The sequence below is a fragment of the Megalops cyprinoides genome, chromosome 1 (genome assembly GCF_013368585.1).
Source record: "Megalops cyprinoides isolate fMegCyp1 chromosome 1, fMegCyp1.pri, whole genome shotgun sequence".
NCBI lineage: Eukaryota > Metazoa > Chordata > Actinopteri > Elopiformes > Megalopidae > Megalops > Megalops cyprinoides.
The window spans coordinates 58,818,322-58,843,273 of NC_050583.1; the positions used below are offsets into that span (position 1 = coordinate 58,818,322).

Sequence of the window (24,952 nt, forward strand, 5' to 3'; positions counted from 1 at the left end):
TAAACACTAATTTACACTATTAATGGATTATATTTGCTTTTCAGCTAAGGGGAACATTTCATAAATTAAACAGAAATGGCTCTCTATATATTTACATATAAACATTTTGTCAGTGATTTCAGCATAATGGACATACTGCATTAATTGCTCTCATGTTTCTATAATTATGGAATGTTTTTCAATAACAATTACTAAAGCATTTATTTTATATGCATAGCTTCATGATCAAATTGCATAACAGTATATGGTATATTTAAAATAAGCAAGATTTGTATTGATGTTAATTGAACACACTATCCATAACATGCATCAATTACTTGCATCCCTAATAATATGTTTATGTCTTTCTTAATGCTTCTTTATTGTACTAAGGTGAGTGAACTCATTTTTTATTGGATCATGAAGTACTCCACTTGCAGGTAGGGTGGCAGAGAAGACAAGTATGTGTTGCAGATGTTCTGCTCAACTTGAATGCTTGGCTTCTCAGGCTATTTCCCTGCCACTGACACAATCCATCATTATCATTCTGTCACATTTCACAGTTTTTTTTCTTCCCCTCCCTCAGACTCGGAGTGAGGCTGCCATGACGGTTCTGAGTGGTCATGTGGTGGTCTGTATATTTGGAGATGTCAAGTCCGCTTTGGTGGGGCTGAGAAACTTGGTAATGCCTTTAAGAGCAAGCAACTTCCACTATCATGAACTGAAGCCCATTGTATTTGTGGGCTCTCTGGAATACCTGAAGCGAGAATGGGAAACCCTACACAACTTCCCCAAGGTTTCCATCTTACCTGTGAGTACAGGTTTTTTTTTTCTAATATGTATTTTAAGTGTCTGACCGGCCATTATGGTCTTAAAACATAGATGGAAACACAAACATGAAGATTAACTTTAAAATGTTTGCAGTGAATTTAAGGCAGTTCAGTGCTCAGGATTACTTACAGTGGTTCAGTAGTCAGAATAACAGGCCTTTTATTTCATAATGTTATTTTTGACAAAATGTCAAATAAAAGGGTTTTTTAAAAGCACAAATTTTTTGTCCATGTTTGCTACTTATTTTTTCCTTACGTTTGAATCTACCCAGAGATTATGGTTTAGGAATAATTAAAATAAGCAGGCCTTAAAGGGCAGCACACACAGTTTATGCTAAAAACATAAACAAAAATTCTTAACATGGTTTTTGCATATGGCATACCCCATACAGTGATGACTTTTGACATTGAATATTAATATAACAGCATAGATAGCTCATACCAGCCCAGTCTGTCTTTTCAATCAGAAACTAGCAGTGTGTGCCATTGTATTCTTCCATATAGTAGCCTCCATGTTTCTGTGGAATCAGTCAGGATGTATTAATGAAAAAATGCAAATGATTGACAGAATCATTTTCTCTACTCTACTACAATGTTTGATAGCCACAGAAATGAATATACTTATATATATTTGGAAGCAGTTGAAACAGTATCAATACCCATTTTGCAGTCATGTTTTGCAAATCCATTGTTGCTTGTCTCCAAGTATCTATGGAGTCTACACAAAAGCCCGCTATACCCCCAACTTCAGATGATACGTGAAACATGAGAATTATATTACCGTAGACAGAGTAGTCCTCATACACACATTTAGTCTGAATGGAGCTGTGTGTTTCTGGTGTGCATCAATATTCAGTGCAGAGGGTCACAGTCATCTCTGAATAGATTGTCTGCTGTAAAACAAGTGCCAAAAATGCAATCCAAGCACAGCAGTAGCTATAGTGCAGACACAGATCCACTTGTATGTTAAAAACAGCCAGACAGCCTAATCTCACTTAGGGTAAATGGGAGCATGAATCATGCCTCTAATGTATTTTTTTAAAAATAATGCATAGTCAAAGTGGACACATCCAGATTTATGTATATAAAGTTACTTCACATTTAATTGGACTGGCATTTAAAACAAGGCTTAAATACACATACACACACACACTCACACATACATGTACACACACACACACACACACACACACACACACATACTTAATTATCACATGTATTAACACTTTTCACTATGATAATAAATCTTTATAACCCCCACCTCTTCACATTTTAATCTGTGCCAGAGATAATTTGCGCTGGAGAAATGAAGCCCGTTTAATGTAAATCAATTGCTTGGCGTACATACGCTAAGATGTGAAGTGCTGGCATATTGCCTGCTCGTCTTCCTGTTAGGAATAGCTTGGCTGAATATTAAAACTGAACCCAAAACGCTGCCATCAGCACCAGCTACCCTTTAGATTAGTACACATCTCCGGTTTCCCAGCACATCGTTAGATCAGCTGAATGTCATGCCGTTAAAAAAGCAGAATACTTGTTAACTTATTTCCCAAAGCTCTGTTCTCAATCTTTAATTTGTTTTTCTTGCTTTTTTTTCCCTCTGTGCTGAAGGGTACGCCATTAAGTCGGGCTGATTTGAGGGCTGTCAACATCAACCTCTGCGACATGTGCGTTATCCTGTCAGCCAATCAGAACAATATCGATGATGCTTCACTGCAGGACAAGGAATGCATCTTGGCATCACTCAACATCAAATCTATGCAGTTTGATGACAGCATCGGGGTCTTGCAGGCTAATTCCCAAGGTAAGAACTGCCCTATAATACTTCACTGCATTGCCTACAGGGGACAGGGCCTGGCAAGAAGAATATCCCTCATTGGGTGATTTAAAGTACCTCACATCAGTTTGTTTGACAGTTAAACCTGCTGATTACTCCTAAGGTTAAAAAATGCAGCCAGCCGTTTCTTTTTTTTTTTCTTTCTTTTTTCTACGCCATAGTGATGAATACTGTTGAGAAATGTTGTAGTACACATTCAATTACACAGGGGGTTGTTGGCTAGTTTAATCCAAACAAGGGAAGTGGTGGGTGACTGGGCTACTCAGATCAGATGAAGCTGATATTCCCCTGCCTGATATAGCACGTATATAACTACAGTGGAGGTCGAACAAACACTGTAACATTGCTGTAGTTTTATACTGTGTTCTGTGGTGTATGTGGTGTCATGTGTTCAGCTTCCTCTGGGATTGAAACGCTGTCCTGAAATAACAGTCATTATGATCTATATCATTCTAAGCCATTAACATCTGCAGCAGCAGCTCTATTCCCAGACAAATGGAGTTGAACAGATTGTTTATAAATTCAGATAAACATGTAACCTCTTGTGCCCATCAGGATTCATCATCATTAACCAAGCAATATAATTCGTAAGTGCCACGCTTTCAGTTGCCATTCATTAAGCAAATTACTCATCCTGTAGATTTCTCCCCTAATGTGATTAAGACTATGATACTTGTTGAAGGGGGTCTTTTGAAGAGGAAAATACATCTAAAGCACTGAGTGAAAAGCATAAGGTCAGTCTCTGAAAAAGTTGTATATTCTAGTCATTTATTTAACAGTCGCTCTATAATTTGAAATTTAAGTTGCCTAAATGTGCACACTGACAGTCGGAGCTGGAATTAGAGAAAATTAACATTGAAGCAGATTTTAGCTTAGAAAGTGCATATGCATTTAAACAGTCTGTAATTTGATTTTTTATTAGTAAATTTGCACATAAGGACAACATTTTCTGGATAGCATTGTGGAAATCACTTATATTTTACCTGTGCTGCCCATAGGCACTGTCGGTGTGCCATACCCTATTCAAATATCAATACAGATGTAAAATCGTATGGCTATCCTCAGAAAAGCCTAACTTCAAAATCTGATGTTGTTGCACAGGATAAAGTATCAATATCGTTTTAAATCCCTACCATTCTGATGGCGGCAACAAGTGCAAATGAAAAAATACACAACGTGGTCACATGGGAAAACTTTCATGCGGTTAGGCAACTGTGAGCTTCAGAATGGCCTGGGGGGAAAATGCACTGCTAGAGCTCTTGTTATATCAGCTGAAGTGGTAGAGTTAAGCAGTGGAGCTCATGCCTTGTCTAGAAACATGAAATACCTTTGTAAATCAATTGTTTAATAAACGCTGTGGGTTATTGGATACAAACTCTCTAATCTCAGTGTTTTTTTTTTTTTTTTGCTGGGGTTGATAGCCTCGGGCAGATGGGAAGCCTCTTTGTAACACTGAACATTTATGAAATAAACCTCAGTACCTTAGTCCTAATTTGAGTTATGTGTTTTCCTTTTTGGTTTGCTTTCTTTTTTTCTCATTCCAGACAGCGTGGGGCAAGGGTGGGCACTAGTCTTGCTCTTGTAGCTTTAGTGCTATTTTTAGTACTCTCAGGCTTTTAACCTTTGGTCACTGTTATGAATGATCAATACTGTGTGCATTTACATTTAAGGTGACTACAATCAGTCAATGATGATAATGATTCAGTTGCTGCCAAAGGTGTTTTCAGTTTTGTATAGTCTATACTTGTTGGAATGGAAATAATAGATATAGAAATAATTACCATTACTAAAATACTTTTTAACCCCCACGTCTATAAGGTAATGGGTCTAGAGTATGCTTAGCTCAAAATGATAGAAGTCTGTAGTTTTACTTCTACACAACTTCACTAGTTAGCCCTCGTATGGTAACTGTCACTGATTGTCAGAGCTTTCTTTCAAAACCTATAATGTCTTTTAACAGTCACTGAATTTTTATTACTAAATGTTGTCTCAGCTTTAGGCAATATCAGAAATAACTGGCATAAAAAATTGCAAAATGAGCTGCGTTGTATCTTCATTAATCTCAACCAAACCTGTACCAGTATGTATTTTAGATGTATATATATCCTTAGGTTTCTTTAATGTTAAGTTTTATGAATTTGTAATATCTAAAATGAATGCACGTATTAAGTCAAAGCAAAAATTGCACAAAACAGAGCTGCATTGAATGTTTCTCCCCACGTTTTCATCATTGAAAAAAATGGATAGTGTGAGCTCTAGTTTTAGAAGAAGTGCTGAGCACCTAGTGTCTCTGTTTTCGAAGACTAGCCAACCATGCTGTATTGCCGCCTTGAACGTCCTGACAGAAAATGGCAGAGCCTCCATAGAATTTCTCAAACTTTGCAACCTCAATCCATTCCTTGCAATATGGTTGTCACTGTAAAACTATAAGCTTGCATTTTCCTAAGTCAGCATTAAATGACGGATGTCAAAACACAGGCAATGTATTATGCATATACCGTAGCATTACTGATTTAAGGTGTTTACTTGTCAGCTTGAAGAAATGCAAAAACGTCAAGTTGTGTGTATTCATACCCATGTCACTTGTAGTGTGTTTTATACTTCTGAGTGGCACTTTTTCCGATAAAAGGTTTTCAGGTTCCACTTCGCCACTTTTATGGTAACAAAATGACCAACATGTAAAATTTATATGTAGTAGCTGATGGAAGGCTATAAATGCTAAATATGCCCCTGCTGCCCCTTAAAAGCAGAATATCCATCCCTACTGCAATATTTAGGCAAACATCTGAATAATTTCTTCCTTGAGCCCCCCCTTTTACCTCCACCTAACTGGTATAACATGTTGACACTTTCTTTTACTAAGTGCAGAAAACATGCATACGCACAGTAGATACAAGTAATGACCATTCAGCTTGCTTACTGACATGATCACTGACAATTTGCTTATGCTGGTGAATGGACACAGGGAGGAAATTAATGAATTTCTAATCATTATTTACAGCCTCAGAACCAGTGATAGGCTCTTGTGTTCTTTACAGAAAATGGATTCACTTGGTCCACCACAAAGTGGTCATAACAGTACCTTAAAAGTCATTAAGGAATTAGTACATTGTCCCCCTTTTATATAACTTATCATTATTTATTTTCATAACTGAAGTGATGCTTTTAGGGATTGCTCTTTTTGTGATAATTTGTATCTATTTATTATAATAATGACGAATGTGTGGAGTAAAACGAATCTTTCATCCAACGTCAATGTCAACATACACTTATAACTTTACTGATGCTAGTACATGACGTTTATCTAATCATGACTTTCTTTTTATAAAGGTTTCACCCCCCCTGGGATGGACAGGTCATCACCAGACAACAGTCCAGTTCATGGACTAGTTCGACAGGCTTCCGTTACAACAGGAGCAAATATCCCAATCATAACTGAACTAGGTATGTCAATAATAACTATGTGTAAACATTTTATTATGAAAAGCTGACAGTTGAGTAGCTTCTTACATTTACAAATGCATGAAAGATAACTAATCCTTGTAAAATGTTACATTCCAAAAGGTGTATCTACATGTTTCTGTATATATGTTTGTATCTACATTTAATATCTACATTTTTTCATATCACGTATGTGCCTACGAAGTCGTTATTGTCCAATCAAGGTTAGCTATGAATGAAGAAAAGTGGTTTAGGGGAAGTAGAGTAGTTAAGTAGGAATAGAAAAGCTGTCTTGACCAAAAAAAAAAAAAACATGGAGTAGCAAAATGGGTCCATTTATTAATAACAATGAATCTGCTGGTATTCCCTTGGCACAGGGACTCATGAAAGTTTCAGATCTCAGTAGGCACTAAAGCACAGGAGACTGGCCACTATAACTCTCCCCTGACCCAATTAGAACGCATTGTGCAAAGAGGGACTCTAAAAACGAGGACATAAAGCTGGATTTCACGTAACCCTCCCAAGCTATTCTTTATGGAGCCACACAGCAAAAGCAGGAGAGAAGGACCTACTGGTAGCAAAGTTTCGTGTTATGACATTGCCTAGATTTGGTAACATTGTGTTGTGGTGACAATGAGGAGATACCTTTTTTTTTTAGAAATATGAAAGCATGATAAATAAAGATAATTTAAAAAGTCAAATCAATTATACAGGAGCCATTTATTTTAAAGTATTTAGAAACTGGTTTTACATTTCTTGAAAGGTGGATTTAAAGTGGTTAGCATCTGCATTAGGCTACCAATGTACTACCCGAGAGCCTTAAATGACAATTTAGAGCCATTTGGAAAAAAAATTGGAAAGATTGCCTTTGAAGTCACTATCTTCAACAGAAAAAATGGTCATTCTGATATTTTTCACAGGCAATACTAGAACTGATAATGCAGTTAACTTCTGATTACACTTTATTGTATGACTACAAGTACAAATAAAATTGAGCTTTTAGTCATATGCTGAGGGAGTTGTCGAGCACAGAACCATTTGGCCACGGAGTATTGCCGTGCATGTAAGACGTGTGGCTGGCCTTTAGTTATGGACTCATTTTTGTTTAGTAGTTCCTCAGTTGACTATAAAGTGTCTCGTATGGAAAATTTTTAAAAAATATGTTTCAATAACAATTTCCCCCAATGGTGTTTTGCATCATTAGCTAAACCTGGCAAACTACAGCCTTTGGTATCATTCAGTCAGGACAAAAACAGTGGAACCAACATTCAAATGATAACTGAGCTGGGTAAGCTGTGCCTTTGTCCTTCTCTGCAGTGTCGTTTCTCCTCCTTCATCAGCTTCTCTTGATTTATCTGGCTGCAATAGAGGACTGCTCCCATGGCATCACTTTGAACACATTTTATTCTTGGTTCTGGTTGAAATTGACTGTCTTGTTTTTGGCCTTTTTTTTTAATGATTTTTTCAGAGCATCGCTAGGCCTTTGATCACACCCGTCTGTCCTTGTGGCTGTTTCCATAGCATCTCCTCACAGCTCCTTCCTTTGGCCTGGGCCCTTTTCATCAGTCTCTTGTCAATATGACTGACATTTCTTTTTGCTGCTCACAGGAAGTCTCGGAAGAAATAAAATTTCAAAAACAAAACTCAAGATCAAACCTTCCTTTAAGCTGTTTATTTTTTCTAGATTCCTTCGAAGCATAGATACTGTATTGAAGCTATGGCACAAAGAAAGCTTTTATGATGCACTTTTCAAATGAAATGGGATTTCAGTGTTATATTGGAAAAGAATGTCCAGTGGTGCTAGAACTTGCTGGAAATGACATTGAAACAGGCCATGCTACAGGCTCACAGAGCAGAAGTTTTAAATTTGTTTTTAGAATTGAAATAAGTATGTTCTAAGGAAAAAAAATATAAATTTAAAAAATAATATCCATCTATAATAAATCTGCACGAAGTACATTATTATTGCAGAAAGCAGAAATGGGTGTAACTTCTTCAACTAATTTATCCCTAACAAAAGAACAATTATTCTGTGAATAGGTTTTATTTCTCCCTAAAACCTTCAAATACACAAATATGAAGTGACATTGTCTCAGAATACCGAGAGCCATTTTTATGATGTTATTTGCAACAAGCTATGTAAGTTAGTTCCTTTTGAATAAATTTATTCTCATTGTGATGATGCATCAGATATACTGTATATCTTTCCTTGTATTTTAGCTTCAAACTGTAAGAATGCATGGTTCCATAACTGCATGATTTACATGGACGTGGGATGTACAGTAACTACAAAATGATTACTCATTACAACCATATCATATCAATGTGGAAATTACAACCATATCATATCATATATTTTTAATGTGGTCATACGGAGGAAAGTAATAGACACACAATGGATAGTGCCTAATAGAAAATTATATGAGTTAAAAGAAATCTGGAAAATTAGAATTGTCACGTGTGACAAATCAGCCATAATTCCACGTTTAATGTAAGCATACCCTTTTCTTCTGTTATATGCTTAATGTTGAATTCAATATATTATCAAAACAAGCAACATGAAGTCTATAGCATGGAAGAAGACAACAGCTGTTTTTATTCAGTCTCCATGCATTTCCCTAATAACAATTCTAGCTATACTGTGATTCATAGTTGATGTGTTTTTAGCGTATACTGAAATGTGAAGCAGTTGGTTAATCATTGCCCATTTCTGCTTCTCCTGACCGCTGCAGTACTTGAAAATATGTCAGTGGTGCTTCAGAATCCTTGACTGTGTGAACAGACCTTAGTGATTGTGATCCCCCTTTTTTTACATCCACAGTGAATGACTCCAACGTTCAATTCTTGGACCAAGATGATGATGATGATCCTGACACAGAGCTGTACCTCACTCAGCCTTTTGCATGCGGGACAGCCTTTGCCGTCAGTGTGCTGGATTCCTTAATGAGTGCGGTACGTTACCACTTTCATACATGCACAACTGCAAGTACAACTGCATCTCTTATTTTAAAAGTAACTGCTGGATTCAGTCGATGTCCATCTTTAACTCTAATTGTCAAATGCAAGTGCAAAGAATTTTTGTGAAAAAAGGATAGGTTCAGTGAGTTAAAGTTATGGATGTTAAGTGTTGATTGAATCCAGGAGTTCAGAATTGGGCAATTTGGCATTACGTTTTTTTCCTACCATGCACACTGCCTTGTTCCACAGTCTGTGGGAAATGACACTACTGTACACATCTGCCACACTCATGGTATACACAGTTGCATTTTATAAAACTCTAAATGAAGATAATCAATGGTAGCTGTAAAACAATGCCATCCACACCAGCAACATGTGATCAACAGTAGGTAAAAAAGGATCTGTTGAACCAAAGTGTGGGAACCTTGGGTGCTGAGCTACTGTGGAAGACTAGAGTGGAAGGCTGTAGGCAATTGCCTCACTGAGGTCAGATTTGTTCTCAGCCTGGAGACAAATATTGACAAGCAAGTTGGTATGGAACACCACATGGCAACTCAAAATAAGGAAAAAGAACAAGTTGCCATTGTTGCATGTAATCAATAAATATACTGTTCTGACTTGTTCTTGCATCGTTAACCTCTTTGAGATGAGGTTATAATATATTGAACAATATATATATCTCTTCAGTTTTGAAAAAGATGTTTTCATTCTGAACCCTCAGTTGTTGAGAGAATAATGTTATAGAGTTGTCAAATATACATTCCTCTCAATATTTTAATACATTTTTCAGTATGTACAAAACATTTTTCCATGGATTTTACTGACCATTCACCATACAGTATAGTCATGTGGTAGCACTGAAACATAACTTTCTCAGTTATTTTATATTAAGACCAATCTGAGGCACATATGCTGAACTCCAGACCTTTTGTAGTTTTACTACACTGTTAGTTTAATGTGACTCTGATAAGGGTTAAGACTACCAAAAACAGGTTTAGGTCACAGTAGGAAATGTAAAATATATTTTAACACTGCTGAAAAATTGTTCAGTGTTCTGTTACACATTTTTACTTAATGATAGAATATTCCATTGCCTTTAAGTCATAGCAGGTGTCTGTAAATGGATGTAAATGTGATGATATCAGGCTCTGTTGTGCCAGTAAGCTATGTCTCAACCCAGGTTAAAGCCAAGAATGATCACTTTCAGGTAGCTGTGGCAACCTGTCATTTAACATTTGTAAGAATTTATTACTATAAATGACATTCGCATTACCCAGCAAGGAAGCCAAAGCCTATAAGCATGTTGCATATTGCTAGCGATAGCTTGCTGACTATCTGTACTAGCTATCTGTAGCTAGTTGTAAGTTAGGTAGCTTTAACCAGTAAGCGTGGTAAAAGACAGCTAGTAGCAAGACAGCTTCTCAGCTGTTTACTTTCTCTTTAATTTTAAAGAGGTTTTATTTATATGCATGTATATTGATCATTCTGAACATTTCATTTAGTACGCAGAGCTTTGATTAGGTATATATAGCTTTCAAATTCAGTAAAACAGTGTTGACTAACAAAATGTCTTTGGCTAGCTTTGGCTTTAAACAAAACTTTTCAGTTTTGTTTAAAACGTTAGAAAAATAGCCAAGGCTCTTATTTTAACTACTTGTATTATTGAACTCTGTTTCTCATTGAAATGGACCCCAACAGCATCCTCTAGCAACTGATCAGTTGAGTGTAAGTTGTTCAGATAACATCAGTAGGGCATGAATTTATTCCCAGGTGGTGTTAGTGATATAACTGATTCACTTATTAATAATTTGAATCTCCACACAGTTTTCACAGTAGATAACTACATGCAGGACTGAATAGCCAGTGAAACATTTTAAAGCGTGAAAAGAAATAATTTCTAAGCATAATTTCATGTCATAAATCAGAAATTCCATATGTTGGGCACATTAGCCTAGACATATTTTATGAATTTAATAATAAACTCCCTCTCAAAAGCTCCATCCAACAAATTCACATGGTTTTGGGAGAAACACTCCCTTTCATTTCTCTGTAATTTTTCCTCCAAATGAGCCACATGAAAGCCACATCTGAGAGTAATGACTATTAACAGTTACAGTGTTCTTTGTAAATAGATTTTGGCAAGAACTTAAAATGTAAGCCTAAAATTTGGTTGCCAATCTTTGGTTACTTTTGTGACGAGAGGCCCACTTAATGCACCTGAGATTAGTTGTTACCACACTTTGTTTTCTCTGGGAAACAAACAGAAGGAGCCACTGAGCATATTTTCAGTTAGGAAATTGATTTTGTCATTCTACCAGAAAATATACACCATGTAGAAATACCTCTTGACTTGTTGTCCATATTGGATAGCTAAAAAGTAGTCTCAGTGCCCTTGAAGGTTAACAGCCACTCAGATGTTCTGTTCAAGTTCCTCTAGCAGGCAGAAGTTCGAAAATGAAATGCCACATTGATCAGACAGAACGGCTAGATATAGTGTCATCAAAGGAAAGTTATTTTCAAGGCTCTCCTCATAAAATGTGTCATCAAATGGATTTTCAAGTGTCACATTCGATGTTTTAACAAGGTAAGTACTGAATGGAAGCTCCTTTTAATGATTTGCTTGACATGTAAGGTGGGCCCAGGCGCAAGCACTTTCATTTGCCTGTGATATTATCCCCCTTCGAGATGGCAAAGAGACGAAGAGCACTTTCCGTGCTATGATGGCTTCATTTGTCTACCTTTCAGTTTGAGTGAGGTTAGAACAAAGCAGCCTTCAAGTGCATTTCACACTGGACAAAGGTAATGCTTCCTAATAGACAGCACTCATCCATCATCCTGCTCTGTAGTCCTGTCAGCCTCCCAGAAAGATGTCACAGTGCAGGACAAGCCGGTAGAGACACAAGATTTTACACCAGAAAGAAAATGCTCAATCTCTTAAAGCCACAAAAATAGACCTTGATAGTGTCTTCGGGAAAGGCTGAGTTTGGCACCCGTGGGTTCATATATCGTCATGTACCAGAAAAAAAAAAAACAAAAACAAAATCAAAATGGATATCTGTTAACGCATATGAGCAATTAACAGGTAAACGTGAGTCTGCCGAGAGCTTTCAGTTGTGTGGAGGTTATACACAAGAAAGTGCTAGGTGGCAGTACTGGACTGATGATCTCTCAGATACAGAGATCACCTTTTGAGAGCATCACTTTCATCAAGGACGAATCAAGAAAAAGGAACACAGGGCCTCTGCCAGACACACATTAGCTAGGTCCTTTTGTAAGGTGCTCCTCTATTCATGTATTATAATTGCATTCCATGTCTGTACAGTGTATCAGTATTGTCATGTGCATTTCATCAGATCCTGTTTGGTATTCAAGGTGTAGTCCATTTTGTAAGTTTTAATGAAGTGTTGTGATAAAATGCATGAGTATGGTAGAATTAAGACAAATGTTCATGATATTTGCCATTATGCAATGCAGTGTATAATTTACATTTATGCTGCTTTTAAAGACTGTGTAAATGAAACAAATGAGCAGATAATAGAATTGTGTCAGCATGTGTTAACTTGTGTCAGATCCTTCACATTATCTGTTAAAAGTTTATTCCAGGTGAATGTTGAGCTTCATTCACTTACCATTAGCATTAACCAAAATGTTATTTGTGTCTGTAAGCACTTTGCAGTGCTTACAGTGATGTATTTTTACATTTACACAGATGGAATCTTTTTACTCATTTGTTACATAATAAGACTATAGCAGCAGCTTGAATATGTGTTTCAGTTGAAGTTCTGGTGATGGCTAATGGAAGTGAAAAAACCCGCAGTAATTGGGTTCTGCTGTCTTTTCACTTCCCACAGAAAGTGATTTGAAGAGACAGCTTGGGGTTTAAATAACAGAACCCGGGATAACTTGCAGTTTGGATGTCTTCAGTTGTGACTTTAATGGTGTTTGCGTAAAGATTTTTTTTTTCTTTTATCTCTGCAGACATACTTCAATGATAATATCCTCACTCTGATCCGGACTTTAGTAACGGGGGGCGCTACGCCAGAGCTAGAGGGCCTGCTGGCTGAGGAGAACGCTCTGAGAGGTGGCTACAGCACGCCGCAGACGCTCGCGAACAGGGACAGGTGTCGCGTCGCGCAGCTGGCGTTGTACGACGGGCCCTTTGCAGACTTGGGGGTAAACGCATATTTAAAAAGAGCTGACTGGTTTTGTCACTTGGCCCAACGGCACACTTTCTGTCCACACTTTGGTGTTGCGTGTGTGTGGAAATCAGAAGTGAAGAACTGAGCAAGGGCAGGGTTCATGTTGCAACAGGCCATTTCGTCCCGCCTCGTATTGAACACGTCACCATTTGGCAGCACTCTTATAAGGGGTTTGCATCATGATTGGTAAATTAATCGTGGTTGCAGTATTCTTTCTACACTAAGGTACTGACACACTGCACATTTATGTAGCAAACATTGACATTTTACATATGTAGTTATTAAAGGCACATTGCCCTTTTTATGTGCTTTTTAAATTGTGTAGTTTCAAAGGCATTCAAACATATCAAAAAATTATGTTTCTGAAAAGTGTACTGTTTTCCATGGTACAAATCCTGACTCCATTATTGTTCTTCTGTTTTACAGGATGGTGGCTGCTACGGTGACTTGTTTTGTAAAGCGTTGAAAACGTATAACATGCTTTGCTTTGGAATTTACCGATTAAGAGATGCACATCTAAGCGCCCCAAGCCAATGCACAAAACGGTGAGTCATCCCCAAGGGGTTATGTAGACTATATATTGATAAAGAAACACTACAAAAGTGTGCATTATACCACAATGCGAAGCTGTACATGTATGGAAAAGGCCCAACTCAAAGTAGTGGTGTGGTGTGTTGAGATACTATGTGAGCGGAGTACAAGAAACATGATATTTATACAGGATATTAATTGTTGCCGTTATGAATTCACTGATAATATGCTGTGGCTAGCTCAAATATGTTGTATTTACTGTCGTTTAACCATTGTATTTCTTGTTTCCTTTCCTGTAGGTATGTTATAACGAATCCACCATATGAGTTCGAGCTGGTCCCAACAGATCTGATCTTCTGCCTGATGCAGTTCGACCACAACGCGGGCCAGTCCCGAGCCAGCTTGTCCCACTCGTCTCATTCCTCCCATTCCTCCAGCAAAAAGAGCTCTTCCGTTCACTCGATCCCCGTGGCGAACCGGCAGAACCGCAGCAAGGCCAGAGACTCCAGGGAAAAACAGAAGTACGTGCCCCTATAGAGACGTGTTACCCTCCGTGCGTGTGACACCATTTGTAACCACTGTCGTTTCCTCGACTACATTCCCTACAAGAGACCTGTTGCCGTGTGTGCTAGCTGTTTGGGCCATGGCCATTTGCATGTGATCCTCACTCTAATGTAAGCATTGCATTGATCCCCCATCATCACTGTCATCCCCAGTGGTCTCATCCCATCCACACAACAGCATCCATAAAGCACAGAAGTAAACAGCAACATATATACACAACTAATCTTCCTTTTGACAGTAAAATCATTACAATGCAGAATGTTATTTGCAAGTAGTTGTTACTGATAGTGCGAAATGAAATGTCTGACAACAATATGATAATCCTTGAAGACTTAACATATTTGTGTCTGATCTTACCAAAATTAGATATTTTAATCATAGTCTCTCAATTATACACCTGCTGTAAGGATGTTATCATTTTACAAAGACTGTGTTTATTTTAGCTCAAATGTAAATGCTGTGTAAATTATGAGAAAATAATGTCTTAAATCAGGTACTGGAAGTTAAGGATGAACCATTTTTCTTTTTGAATGAATTGTCTTTTTGATTATTTTTGTAACTTGAGGGTTTATCAAATCTTTAAATCAAGTCTATCAATCTCCATGAGCCCACCATACAGTACTTACTAAATGTTTAAATATGTGTAACAGAATCACAAAATGCCTTTGTGGTAATTTAATAAAGCATATAGAGTATGAAAATTACTGAAATATATACAAGTAAGTCATGTTAAATATTAATAGTGATACCATGATCTTAAGATGCCTTTCATTTGCAGAAAAATATTTTTTTTTACTACTGTGTGTTGCTTGAACATTTTGTCAGGGATTTAAGTTCAGCCTTGGCTGATGTTGAGAACTTGTGCAAATGACTCACATTAACAGCATTGAACTTCATTGTCATTACTTGCCATTCTGCATTACAAGGTTACAACAATGAAGAAAACAATGATAATGTGCAACCTTACTTTGATGCAGAGAGAAGAATCCAGATATATCTGTTTTGAGTTTGATCTTATTAGTCTACCCAAAGTTACAAACCAAATGATAGTTTACATTTAAGCACTGTTAATAATATTATACTTTCAAAATCAATATAGACAATCAGAAGTCCTCAGAGAGTTAATTTGAATATATCCCCTTCCTTAGGTTCAAAAAGTGTGCAATGCCATTTGTGGCAATTGTGGACCTCATAGATGCAACTCCCACAACAGAATGCAACCCAAAGTTTAGCTAGACCCCAAAGCACCTAATTACATCAGTGACTATGTCAACAATTGAACTTACTAGAGAATACATGGGCCTTCCCACATTTAGAACCCACTTGATGAGTCTGGTAAAAGGCCCAGGACAACTGCTGATCCATATGCCATTGACATTCTTGACACATCCAGTAACATCTAAGATGGGCCAGGTATCATCTTAGTGGAACATCGGTGACTTAACGTCAGTCTTCTTCACCCGGTCATCCTGATTTATCTTCGGCAAACTGGCAGGCATGTCTGAGACAGGAGGGGGGTGGACAGGAATTGGTCAAAGTGTCACCGCGTCTCAATGGTGACAAAAATGACCACGACTGCGGCCCAGCGCAAACAAGATGTCTTTCCCTGTGCCAAGACTGAATACAGAAATCCTGGAACTTCTGATTATTATCCCAATAGTGATTGGGTATCCAAATGCAATGAAATGAGCTCTTTTACTGTATGTGGCAAAATGCAGAATGTCGCTTAGCTGTTATTAATGTCTGAGCATAAAGAGTACAGCTATATTCATAATACTTGCATTGTAAAAGGTTTTTGACCACAGTTAAGACACAAACAGTCATCATCTTTTGCGAGCATGCACCCATAATAATGCATTTTATTTGAGTGTTTGACCTTACAAAATACTGAAATTGTTTAATTTCATGTATGTGCTAATAAAATACTAGATAGCATCACACAGTTGTATATTTCCTTAAGAGTCAGCAAACATGTAAAGGTTCATATGGTTAGTAAATGACTCAAAACATTTCATAACATTAGTTGTCTACACAGACAATATACATTTAAAAATGATTTCAGTATTTTAAAGGCTGAAAATACATTTAAAATAAAAGTTGCATGTTATCTGGAAACAATGTGCAATGCTATGAGTCTGAAAAGACGGTGAGAAAAAAACTCAAATAAAAGACACTCATATCACAAGAACCACATTGTTTAATCTGATGGCTTGTAAAATGCTACGCATGGAAAGTGTTTCTGCTTGATCTGTTCATTGCGACACACACATATGTATGTGTGTAAATATATGTTTCTGTGCTAATATATGAACTTATATATGTATATGTTTACATATATCAAGTTTTATATATTTGACATATTTTATTATTAGAGTATAGTGTTTAATTTAGCTTGGAGTTGATAAGCTTGGTTTGATAAGACCGGACCATTTTTCCTGACATGACCAACATCTTACAGACCAAATCTTGTCAGATACAAACAAACAACAATAAAAGCATGAAAAATTCTTTGTAGTCCCTTTGCAAGAGATACTTCTTTTATTCAATCTTTTATATACATGCACTTTTGTTACCATACAGACTAGACTATGCATGGTAAACCTTTTCATATGCACATGTTAAAATCTAAAATTTTCCCTCCTGCTGTACTATAGTGGAGATACAGAGGATGGGACTAACTACCTTTGATGTGAATTTTCTGTAAAAATCACAGTTTGTAGCTGAAAATGCCAAACCGCAGTGTGTCCATGATGATAAATCCAATTGATAAAACATTCCTGAACAGCTTGATATTTCATATTATCAGACATATTTGGTACTAATAAGACCATTTCATTATACAAAGTCAAACAGAAGTAATGTTAGAGGCATGCAGATTTCATTTTTTAGTTCAGTCTGGTTAGCAGAGGTCAAGAAGCAACTGTAGGTCATAATATGAGGTTTCACTCAGCCAGTCTCTATCTGACATCACAGAGAAACTGCATTTTAGGGACCACAGTGAGAGACAAAGGCCAATGTGAATCAGATGGTGACACATCTCACTCGACAACTGTGGAGTTCTGAACCAATTGTGTCAGCCTCTTGGGTCTACCTTTTAGACAGCTGTGTTATCACAATCACAGCTCGGAACGGTGACCTCTACATTTTGGTAACGGCTTACCAGATTGCATTATGGCTGTTACCTACTATGTATTCTTTTTTTAATCCACATTGGTTTTCTTGACATGAATTTTTGGTCACTGTATTTTAGTCTTGATACAGACATTTTTTTTTAATTCATATGTTAACAGAGAGCAAATAATGTTCAATATCCTGTCATGTGCATAGCTGGAAATAAAGTCACTCAGATAATGATCAATTAACTTGCAAAACAACTGGTGGCCAGGTTTGGTTCCTCAAGGTTGACAGTCCACCCATTTCTGAGTAGTGTGGTGAACCCAGCATACACCTAAATGTTTGACAGATTTTTTTATCTACTTTCAAATGTTTTTTGAATGGTTGAGTCATCTTGCAACAGCCAGGGTTTCAAAACTGAAATGGGTATGCCATGTAAAAAATGTCTCTGTCACCTAATTTTACAGCTACAAATGTAAGTGATTATCATTAATTTAGCTCATTTTAGACCAAGACCGTCTCAATGAAGTTCAAAAAGGCTTAAAAAAAGATGAGTGAAGGAGTGCAGAGGATATGGTCATGTCAGCGAATGTGTTTGAGACATGTCTTTTGCTTTAAATACTGTTAAACTTACTTAGATCACTTCTTTTTCTAAAGTGCAACAAGGATGAATAGAATGGGCCAAGGTATGAAAGAAGTTAATTATGCATGACGTAGCAACTGCCGTGGGTTTAATCATAACTTTGTCCTTGTGGAGAATTGTTATGAGAAGGGAAAACAAATGATATTATTTGATGTAGTCATGCCATCCCTTTGCTTTCTGACTGAAAGTGAAGTGGCTGCTTTTGGTGCCCTATCGTTGCATCGCCCAAGACCACCCCAGCATTGCATGCGGTTGCTCATATTTGTTTGGTCCCTTTTAACCGGATTTGATCCTCCCGTCTTTCATTTTTAACCACTTCATTTTTTAATAATGCAGATGTTCTGTTGTGTTTTATTTTTTATGGATAAACTTACATGTATAAATCCTCTGCTACACCTTATAGCCTAAATTCCTCTTTTGATTTCATGGTTTGGTTAAGTTGTTCAATCTGAGACAACCTGAAATGTGTGAGCTCTGTGTGAATGCACGTCTGTTTTTTATTATTATTATTATTATTTGCTCTTTTTTTAGAAGATGCATTTAGTTAATGGAAGAGCAAAGTTAAAAAAGAGGCCCTGACAAATATGTTCCTCCTCTGTAGAGAGGTATCACTGAGGGGGTAGTGATAGATGCAGTGATACATGTGGTCACAACTGGACAAAGAGGCTGAGACAATTCTGCAAGACTTTCTGACTCATGTTTCTTGCTCATGACTGTACTGGTATCGAATCCACACAATATCCAGCTCCTTAACTTTCAACTAAATTTCAAACAAGTGGTCACTGAAAAAAAAAATTCTCTATGTATTAAATAATATAATACTAGCTTAAGTGCGTTACTCAAAAATAAGGACAACATGGCATTTAGGTAAAACTGAATGTGTCCTGAGTTTCAAGATGCTTTCTGAGATGGGGAATGAGGCACGTGGTCCACTGAGGGCATTTGTTTACCTCTATGGAGCTGAAATATGCCTGTTTACATCTATGAAGTTCATAGATGTGTCTTCACGTCCGTATTACACGGTAACGCTTTCAAGTTGTCCTCTCTGTGCCTCCTGCTCCCCGTGGTCCCTGGTATGACAACCGGGTTTTAAGACTCTTCACTTACTTGCTTTATGCCAAAATGATCTGATCTGCAAGGCAATGTCTCTGCTGCTGGGTCTGCTACTCTGAGAGGGACTAGTCTTGTTGCTACGGCTGTTCCATATCATAGTGCAAGCACCTCAGAGCAGAGTCTCATTTATATATATATATAAGACAGATCAATTGAGACTGGTTGAGGAAGTATCCTTCCCCTGATGGGTAGCCTCCTGTGACTGCGTAGGCCACTATACACCTGTACAATCACAGCAACCACCCTGCCTCGGGAGGGGTGCACTGTAGCAGCTATGTGGGCTTTGTTCCCGCTGTGGATTTTTCATGTGGACGTTTTTTACAACAGTGCCTTTGACCTTCGCTCACTAACTGGCATAATGTTTGCCATCAACACTCCCTCTCCCAGTTGAGTCCAGCTCGGGGTGAACGAGACCTGCCTCGCACTCTCACTCCAGGCAGTCTTGAGCAAGCTGTCTCCAGGCTCTGCTGTGGTGCATCGGCTGTGTTGCATGGTAGCATCCTCCCAAGAGCAGCGTGGAGTTTCCTCAGGCCCCTCCTCCAGTTTGAACCCCCCCAGAGGCCTGTGTTCCTGCCTCTGTTACAGAGCCTGCCTGAGCAAAGTGGCGTTGGATAGCATGCTCAGTGCCAGCTCTCTGTGGAAAAGATAAAGCTAGATCACCCTGTTGTTCAGGGTCAGAGTCAAACCGAGACAGGGCAATGTTTGGTCTTTACTTAAAAAGCTGCTGATGGCAGCCCTGTGTACACAGTGCGGTGGCTAGGTCTTAAAGAATTGTCTTGGTCAGTTTGTCTAAAGTGGTCATGTGTCCCACCGTGTATGTATATAAGTATGTATGTATGTATGTATGTATGTATGTATACACATGCTAATATATACATACATATTCTGTTTGTCAAAATCCTTCATTTAGAGAATCCAAGTTATTTTGCTTTGTCATATTTTGCCTAATGCTCTTGTTGCTTTGCATTTTAATGTCTTCGAAATGCAGTACAAGGGCTGAATTACAAAGACAAGGCACAATCTTGTTCATACTGAATTGTCATACTGAACTGCTTTATTTGAGACCTGGGGCTACTTAAACAGTGAAATTTTAAGGTTTAACACAGAAAACAATATAATTTATAGGGTAAATGTTTCACTTTTGTCCTCATTAAAGCCTGAGCATGAAGCACTTTCCTGTTTGATGGAAACAAATGCTTGTACCATTTATATAGCTGTGATCACCCCACCCCATATTAAAAAAATATAATAAACCCACTTTTTTACAAGCATGCTTCCCATCAAGCAAAAAAAAAAAAAAGAAACCACAAGAATACAATTAAGATTTGTATTCAGTTCTCAACATCACAGTAGCCATGGATCTCTGGAAATACTTTGCAAACACTGTGTGTACTGTATAGAAGACAAAGGAGGCAGCAGAGCAGGAATACTCTGCCAGCAGTGAACTCTGGGGGAACAGGATGCAGTGGCTGACATCTTGCATCACCTGAGGCGCTGCCTCACTTACATCAAACAACTGTGCCGCGCCACTAAGCCCTGTGCATATAAGCTGTCTGATACACCAAGGTGTGCACTGAATTACAACTCGCGTCACAGTACCTCACGACAGAGGGGGGAGGAAAAAAAAATGGAAGAAATCAATATTTTCTGGATAGCATAAATGCCTGACCTTTGCGTAAAAGAAAAACCTATGTTGAAGATAATATTTTTTTTTCAATATTTCAAATATTGAAACAATATGCAGCCAATGCTTTCAGGCATACACATGCAACATTCCCTTCCTTTGTCTAACAATTATAGTTGTGGCACAAACCTCATAGGTCTGTAAGAAATCTGCTCTGTGTGTATAAATTCATCTTAAAGCTAGGGAACACTGTTTAAAGTGTTGCTGAAAAAAAAAAACACTGAAACAGTTATAGCTACCCTGCTGTGATTCTGAAGAAAATTAGAAAAAAAAACAGCAATACCAAACATGAACACAAATTGACCATTGTCTGTGTACCATGGCACATTTGCTGAGTATATGGTATGGGGGTGGGTGTCAGAGCTATAAAAAGAAATAATTTAAAAATAAAATTCAAAACTTTACAGGTCAAGTGCGTAACATTTTGAGTAAATAATTTTTTTAGAGTCAAGATCGTAAGCGTGACAGTATTATCAATTTGAAACTCATGTTTTCCTTCCCTTGTCTGTTTTTTGTATGGCTCGGCTGGTGCGCAGAAAAGAAATGGTTTACAGATGAACCAGAAAATGCCTACCCGCGGAACATTCAAATCAAGCCCATGAGCACTCACATGGCCAATCAAGTCAATCAATACAAATCCACAAGCAACCTGATTCCACCAATCAGAGAAGTTGAAGATGAATGCTGAGGTCCAGGCCCTTGACGACATGTGCATCGTTGGGAGAGTCGGGACGTTCTCTTGGAAGGATGAGAGAGAGAGGACGGTCATACAGCATTGTTCCTAGCTTACTTGTACCACAGACCAAGGATCAAGGATTAACGTATGGTCAGTGACACTAGAAGGGACCCTCTTGCCTGTATACATTTAATATGTTACTTCCATGCTTTGGACATTGTTTTATAATATATATATATATATATATATATATATATATATATATATATATATATATATATATACATATATATATATGACAATCAAATACGAATTGTACAGCCCATAGCACTTTTAAATTATTTTAATTATTAGTTGAGAGAAAATAATTATTGTGTAATTCTTTTGGCAATACTGCACCATGTATGTGGCCAGACTCCATAATACCCTGTTTTGGAGAATGAGGGTCACTCTAGTGAGCGTTACCAGGACAGCTTCCGAAGAATGTCACACAATAAATCAAACTGTAACGATTCAAGGCATTTCGTTATGCATATCCCATTTTCCTTCCTTTGACTATTTGCACTAAGGAAATTGTTTTTGACTGACTAAGATTTACCCCAAATATTGTGGAAAAAAGTTACGGAAAAAAGTTGTGTCCTTGTTTCTCACTGTCCATCTTATTTGGTAAGGTAGTGTACTACTGTTCAAGCTTTCAAAGGCTCTGTTTACTGTATTCTACCAACATATCATGGAATAATTTGAATACATGCATTCATATGATCCTTAAAAAACCACTAGAGGCTAATCTGCATGGTTTGGATAGGTTTACGTTTGAATCTAGTGACATCGATGCACATCTGTTCATGTGATTCATCAAATGACCAATGATGTGTCTTGTCAAAATGATGTAGTGCATCCTCTGTATATTGTGTGTCTGAGCTTTACTTACACTGCCCATTTGGTGTGGTTAACCGCATAAAGCTACACACATCGAAGCAAAGTAGGATATATGTACTCCAAGGAGAAAGCTTCCACCAAAATGTACTGCACAGTGGTTTTTGAAGCTACTTCTCATAACATATACATGACAGTCCTTCTCTGGACATCACGCTAATATCCATCAACATCATCAATGCCCAATTAGCATGGACAATTTTCAGACTTTAAGCTGTTAAAATGTTCAGATACTTTCACATAAAAACAAAGATCTTAGGCTGACTATGGCTGATGGTAGACCATCAACTGGCAAATAAATACACCCTCAATACCAGCCAGTAGCCCAGATATGACTGAGCTGTTTAGATGTGGATATACAAAGACACACTGCATGGATGGCGAGCAGCTATCGAAACTAATACTTTAAACAGCCTGTCATATGATGCAATGCATGGCAAAATAGACGTTAACAATACAGTTGCAGTAAGAACTGTACTCTCATTCATGAGGCTGTGATTTGAAAAACAAAGGGATGAAGATGCCACATATTGCGTAAAGTGGGCAGCAATGGGTTCTCCTTTGGCTGTAACCACTGCCTGACAGAGGACTGGCATGGAGGCAGTAGAGTGCTTGGATGTTCTCCATGACCAATCCTGATGCCACACCCCTTAGAGGCCCGAGGGATTCAGTGTGATAGGTTTTCTGAAACAGCTCAATCATAGATGGAATACTGGACTGTTGCTCAGTGGCCTGGTAGTGAATGCGATATTCAAGTTATTCCAGTACAAAAACTGTGTCATAAAATATAGGTAGTTCTGATCACTCAGTTCCCAATGTAGTTTTTCTTTTTAAAATAGGAGTGCACCTGTTCAGTAGCAAATGACTGATTCTGATGTTGATGAACTAAATTCAAACTTTACGAACTTTGTTTCTGGCAAGGTTATACACACTCACACTACTTGTTTTATATCCACATGAGAATAAATTCCATTTTGTACTTATTTTTTATACATTTTAGCAAAACTTTTTCAATTTTAGGGGCTATGAAAACACATTTCACTGTATTCATGCCGGAACTGTTCAGACAGATTTAACTAGCAGCATCACGTGTTTCATTTGTTTTACCTGAGCTCTAGCATCATTGATATGTGCTCACGCACGCACGCACACACACACACACACACACACACACACACACACACACACACAGTATTATATAAGTCCCCAGAATATGTTGAGGATCATAAATTCGAGCCATTTAGATTTGTTTTGTGTGATTATGGGCTGCTTTGAATTATTTCTGCAGCAATAATAATACAAAATAAGCTTAGCGATATCCACTGGCAAGCAGGTTTTGCAATTAATTGTGAATGACAGATGATTTGCTATGAATAAAATGTATAATTAAACATTAAAATGGTTCAATCAAAACAAACACAAAACATAAATATGAAACAAAACTGCCAGGATTTAAAACATGCTACGCTTTTAATCACAAGGGTAGAGATTAATTATTCTCAGGATTGTTATTTGAATTAAGTATCCCTGAATGAGGAGTGCACTGAAGACATTCTGTTTGCATGAGCATACGTAATGCTCTAAACCACATCACACATTATGTCACAGAATGACATTAGATCCCTGGGTCATAAGCGAGTAGATAATAGCAAACCAGTTTACTGCAATATTTTTATTGGTGGTAAAACAAATACATAGCGGCTAAATTTGCTGTGTACATTCTGTCCATTATAGAATACATTTTGTTAAGCAAAATTAACTCAGCTTTAATGTCTGTCTACTGCATGCAGTATGGTTGTTTGCATACTGCAACCACTCACAGTAGGCCCTGTTCTGGAGTGAATTTTTGAATTGTGATTACATGTTGTTACATTTTGTAGCAAGTAGACTTACAAAAATGTGAATATAATGTATGTATAATTGGATAGTTGATGATACACTTGCTAGCCTGAAAAGAAAACAATAAAAAAAATACATATACCCATTTTAAATTTGAATTGGAAAATGAAAGCTAATTTTGTCATATGAAATAAGATTGTTGCCCTGTACTTCTTTATGCTGTATTTTCTGTTACTTAGTATTATCTTTTGTTCCTTTTCCTGTAATGAAATTCAGTCATTGAGTTACAGAGCAAAACATGTTATATCATATTATAGCCTACTACAAGGACTATATATCTTGGTTTACATTCCATATTGTCCATTTTTATCATTTCAGATTAATCTAGCCATGGCTTGTCTGAAGCTACTGCATCTGGTTTTCACCTTTTGTATTAGTACAAGAGGACACATGCTTACAATGACATTTTTCATTTTAAAATGTTCTCTCTTAGATATGAAAAAAATTGGGGCTAACAGACACATGTTCAGAAGTAACATATCTACACATCTACCATAATAGTTTTGTTGAACTGTTTTTGTTTATTTATTCATGGTAATAACCAGTCA

The 24,952-nt window shown here is 37.4% G+C and overlaps 1 protein-coding gene across 12 annotated transcripts in view; it reads left to right on the forward strand.

Moving 5' to 3' along the window:
- LOC118776356 (calcium-activated potassium channel subunit alpha-1) overlaps window positions 1–21,764 on the forward strand; it is a 198,286-nt gene extending 176,522 nt beyond the window's left edge. For 4 of the 12 annotated variants that reach the window (XM_036526689.1, XM_036526747.1, XM_036526763.1 and 1 more), the window contains 8 exons: window positions 566–790; window positions 2,421–2,613; window positions 5,977–6,090; window positions 8,909–9,039; window positions 13,024–13,218; window positions 13,671–13,789; window positions 14,075–14,296; window positions 21,430–21,518. In XM_036526689.1, coding sequence (XP_036382582.1) covers window positions 566–790; window positions 2,421–2,613; window positions 5,977–6,090; window positions 8,909–9,039; window positions 13,024–13,218; window positions 13,671–13,789; window positions 14,075–14,296; window positions 21,430–21,451 — 1,221 coding nt within the window. In that variant the 3' untranslated portion in view covers window positions 21,452–21,518. Of the gene's footprint in view, window positions 1–565; window positions 791–2,420; window positions 2,614–5,976; window positions 6,091–7,291; window positions 7,376–8,908; window positions 9,040–13,023; window positions 13,219–13,670; window positions 13,790–14,074; window positions 14,297–18,110; window positions 18,140–21,429 lie in introns of all 12 variants that reach the window. The other 8 variants (XM_036526673.1, XM_036526698.1, XM_036526705.1 and 5 more) reach the window with 8 other exon arrangements.
- Window positions 21,765–24,952: the final 3,188 nt, after the last annotated feature.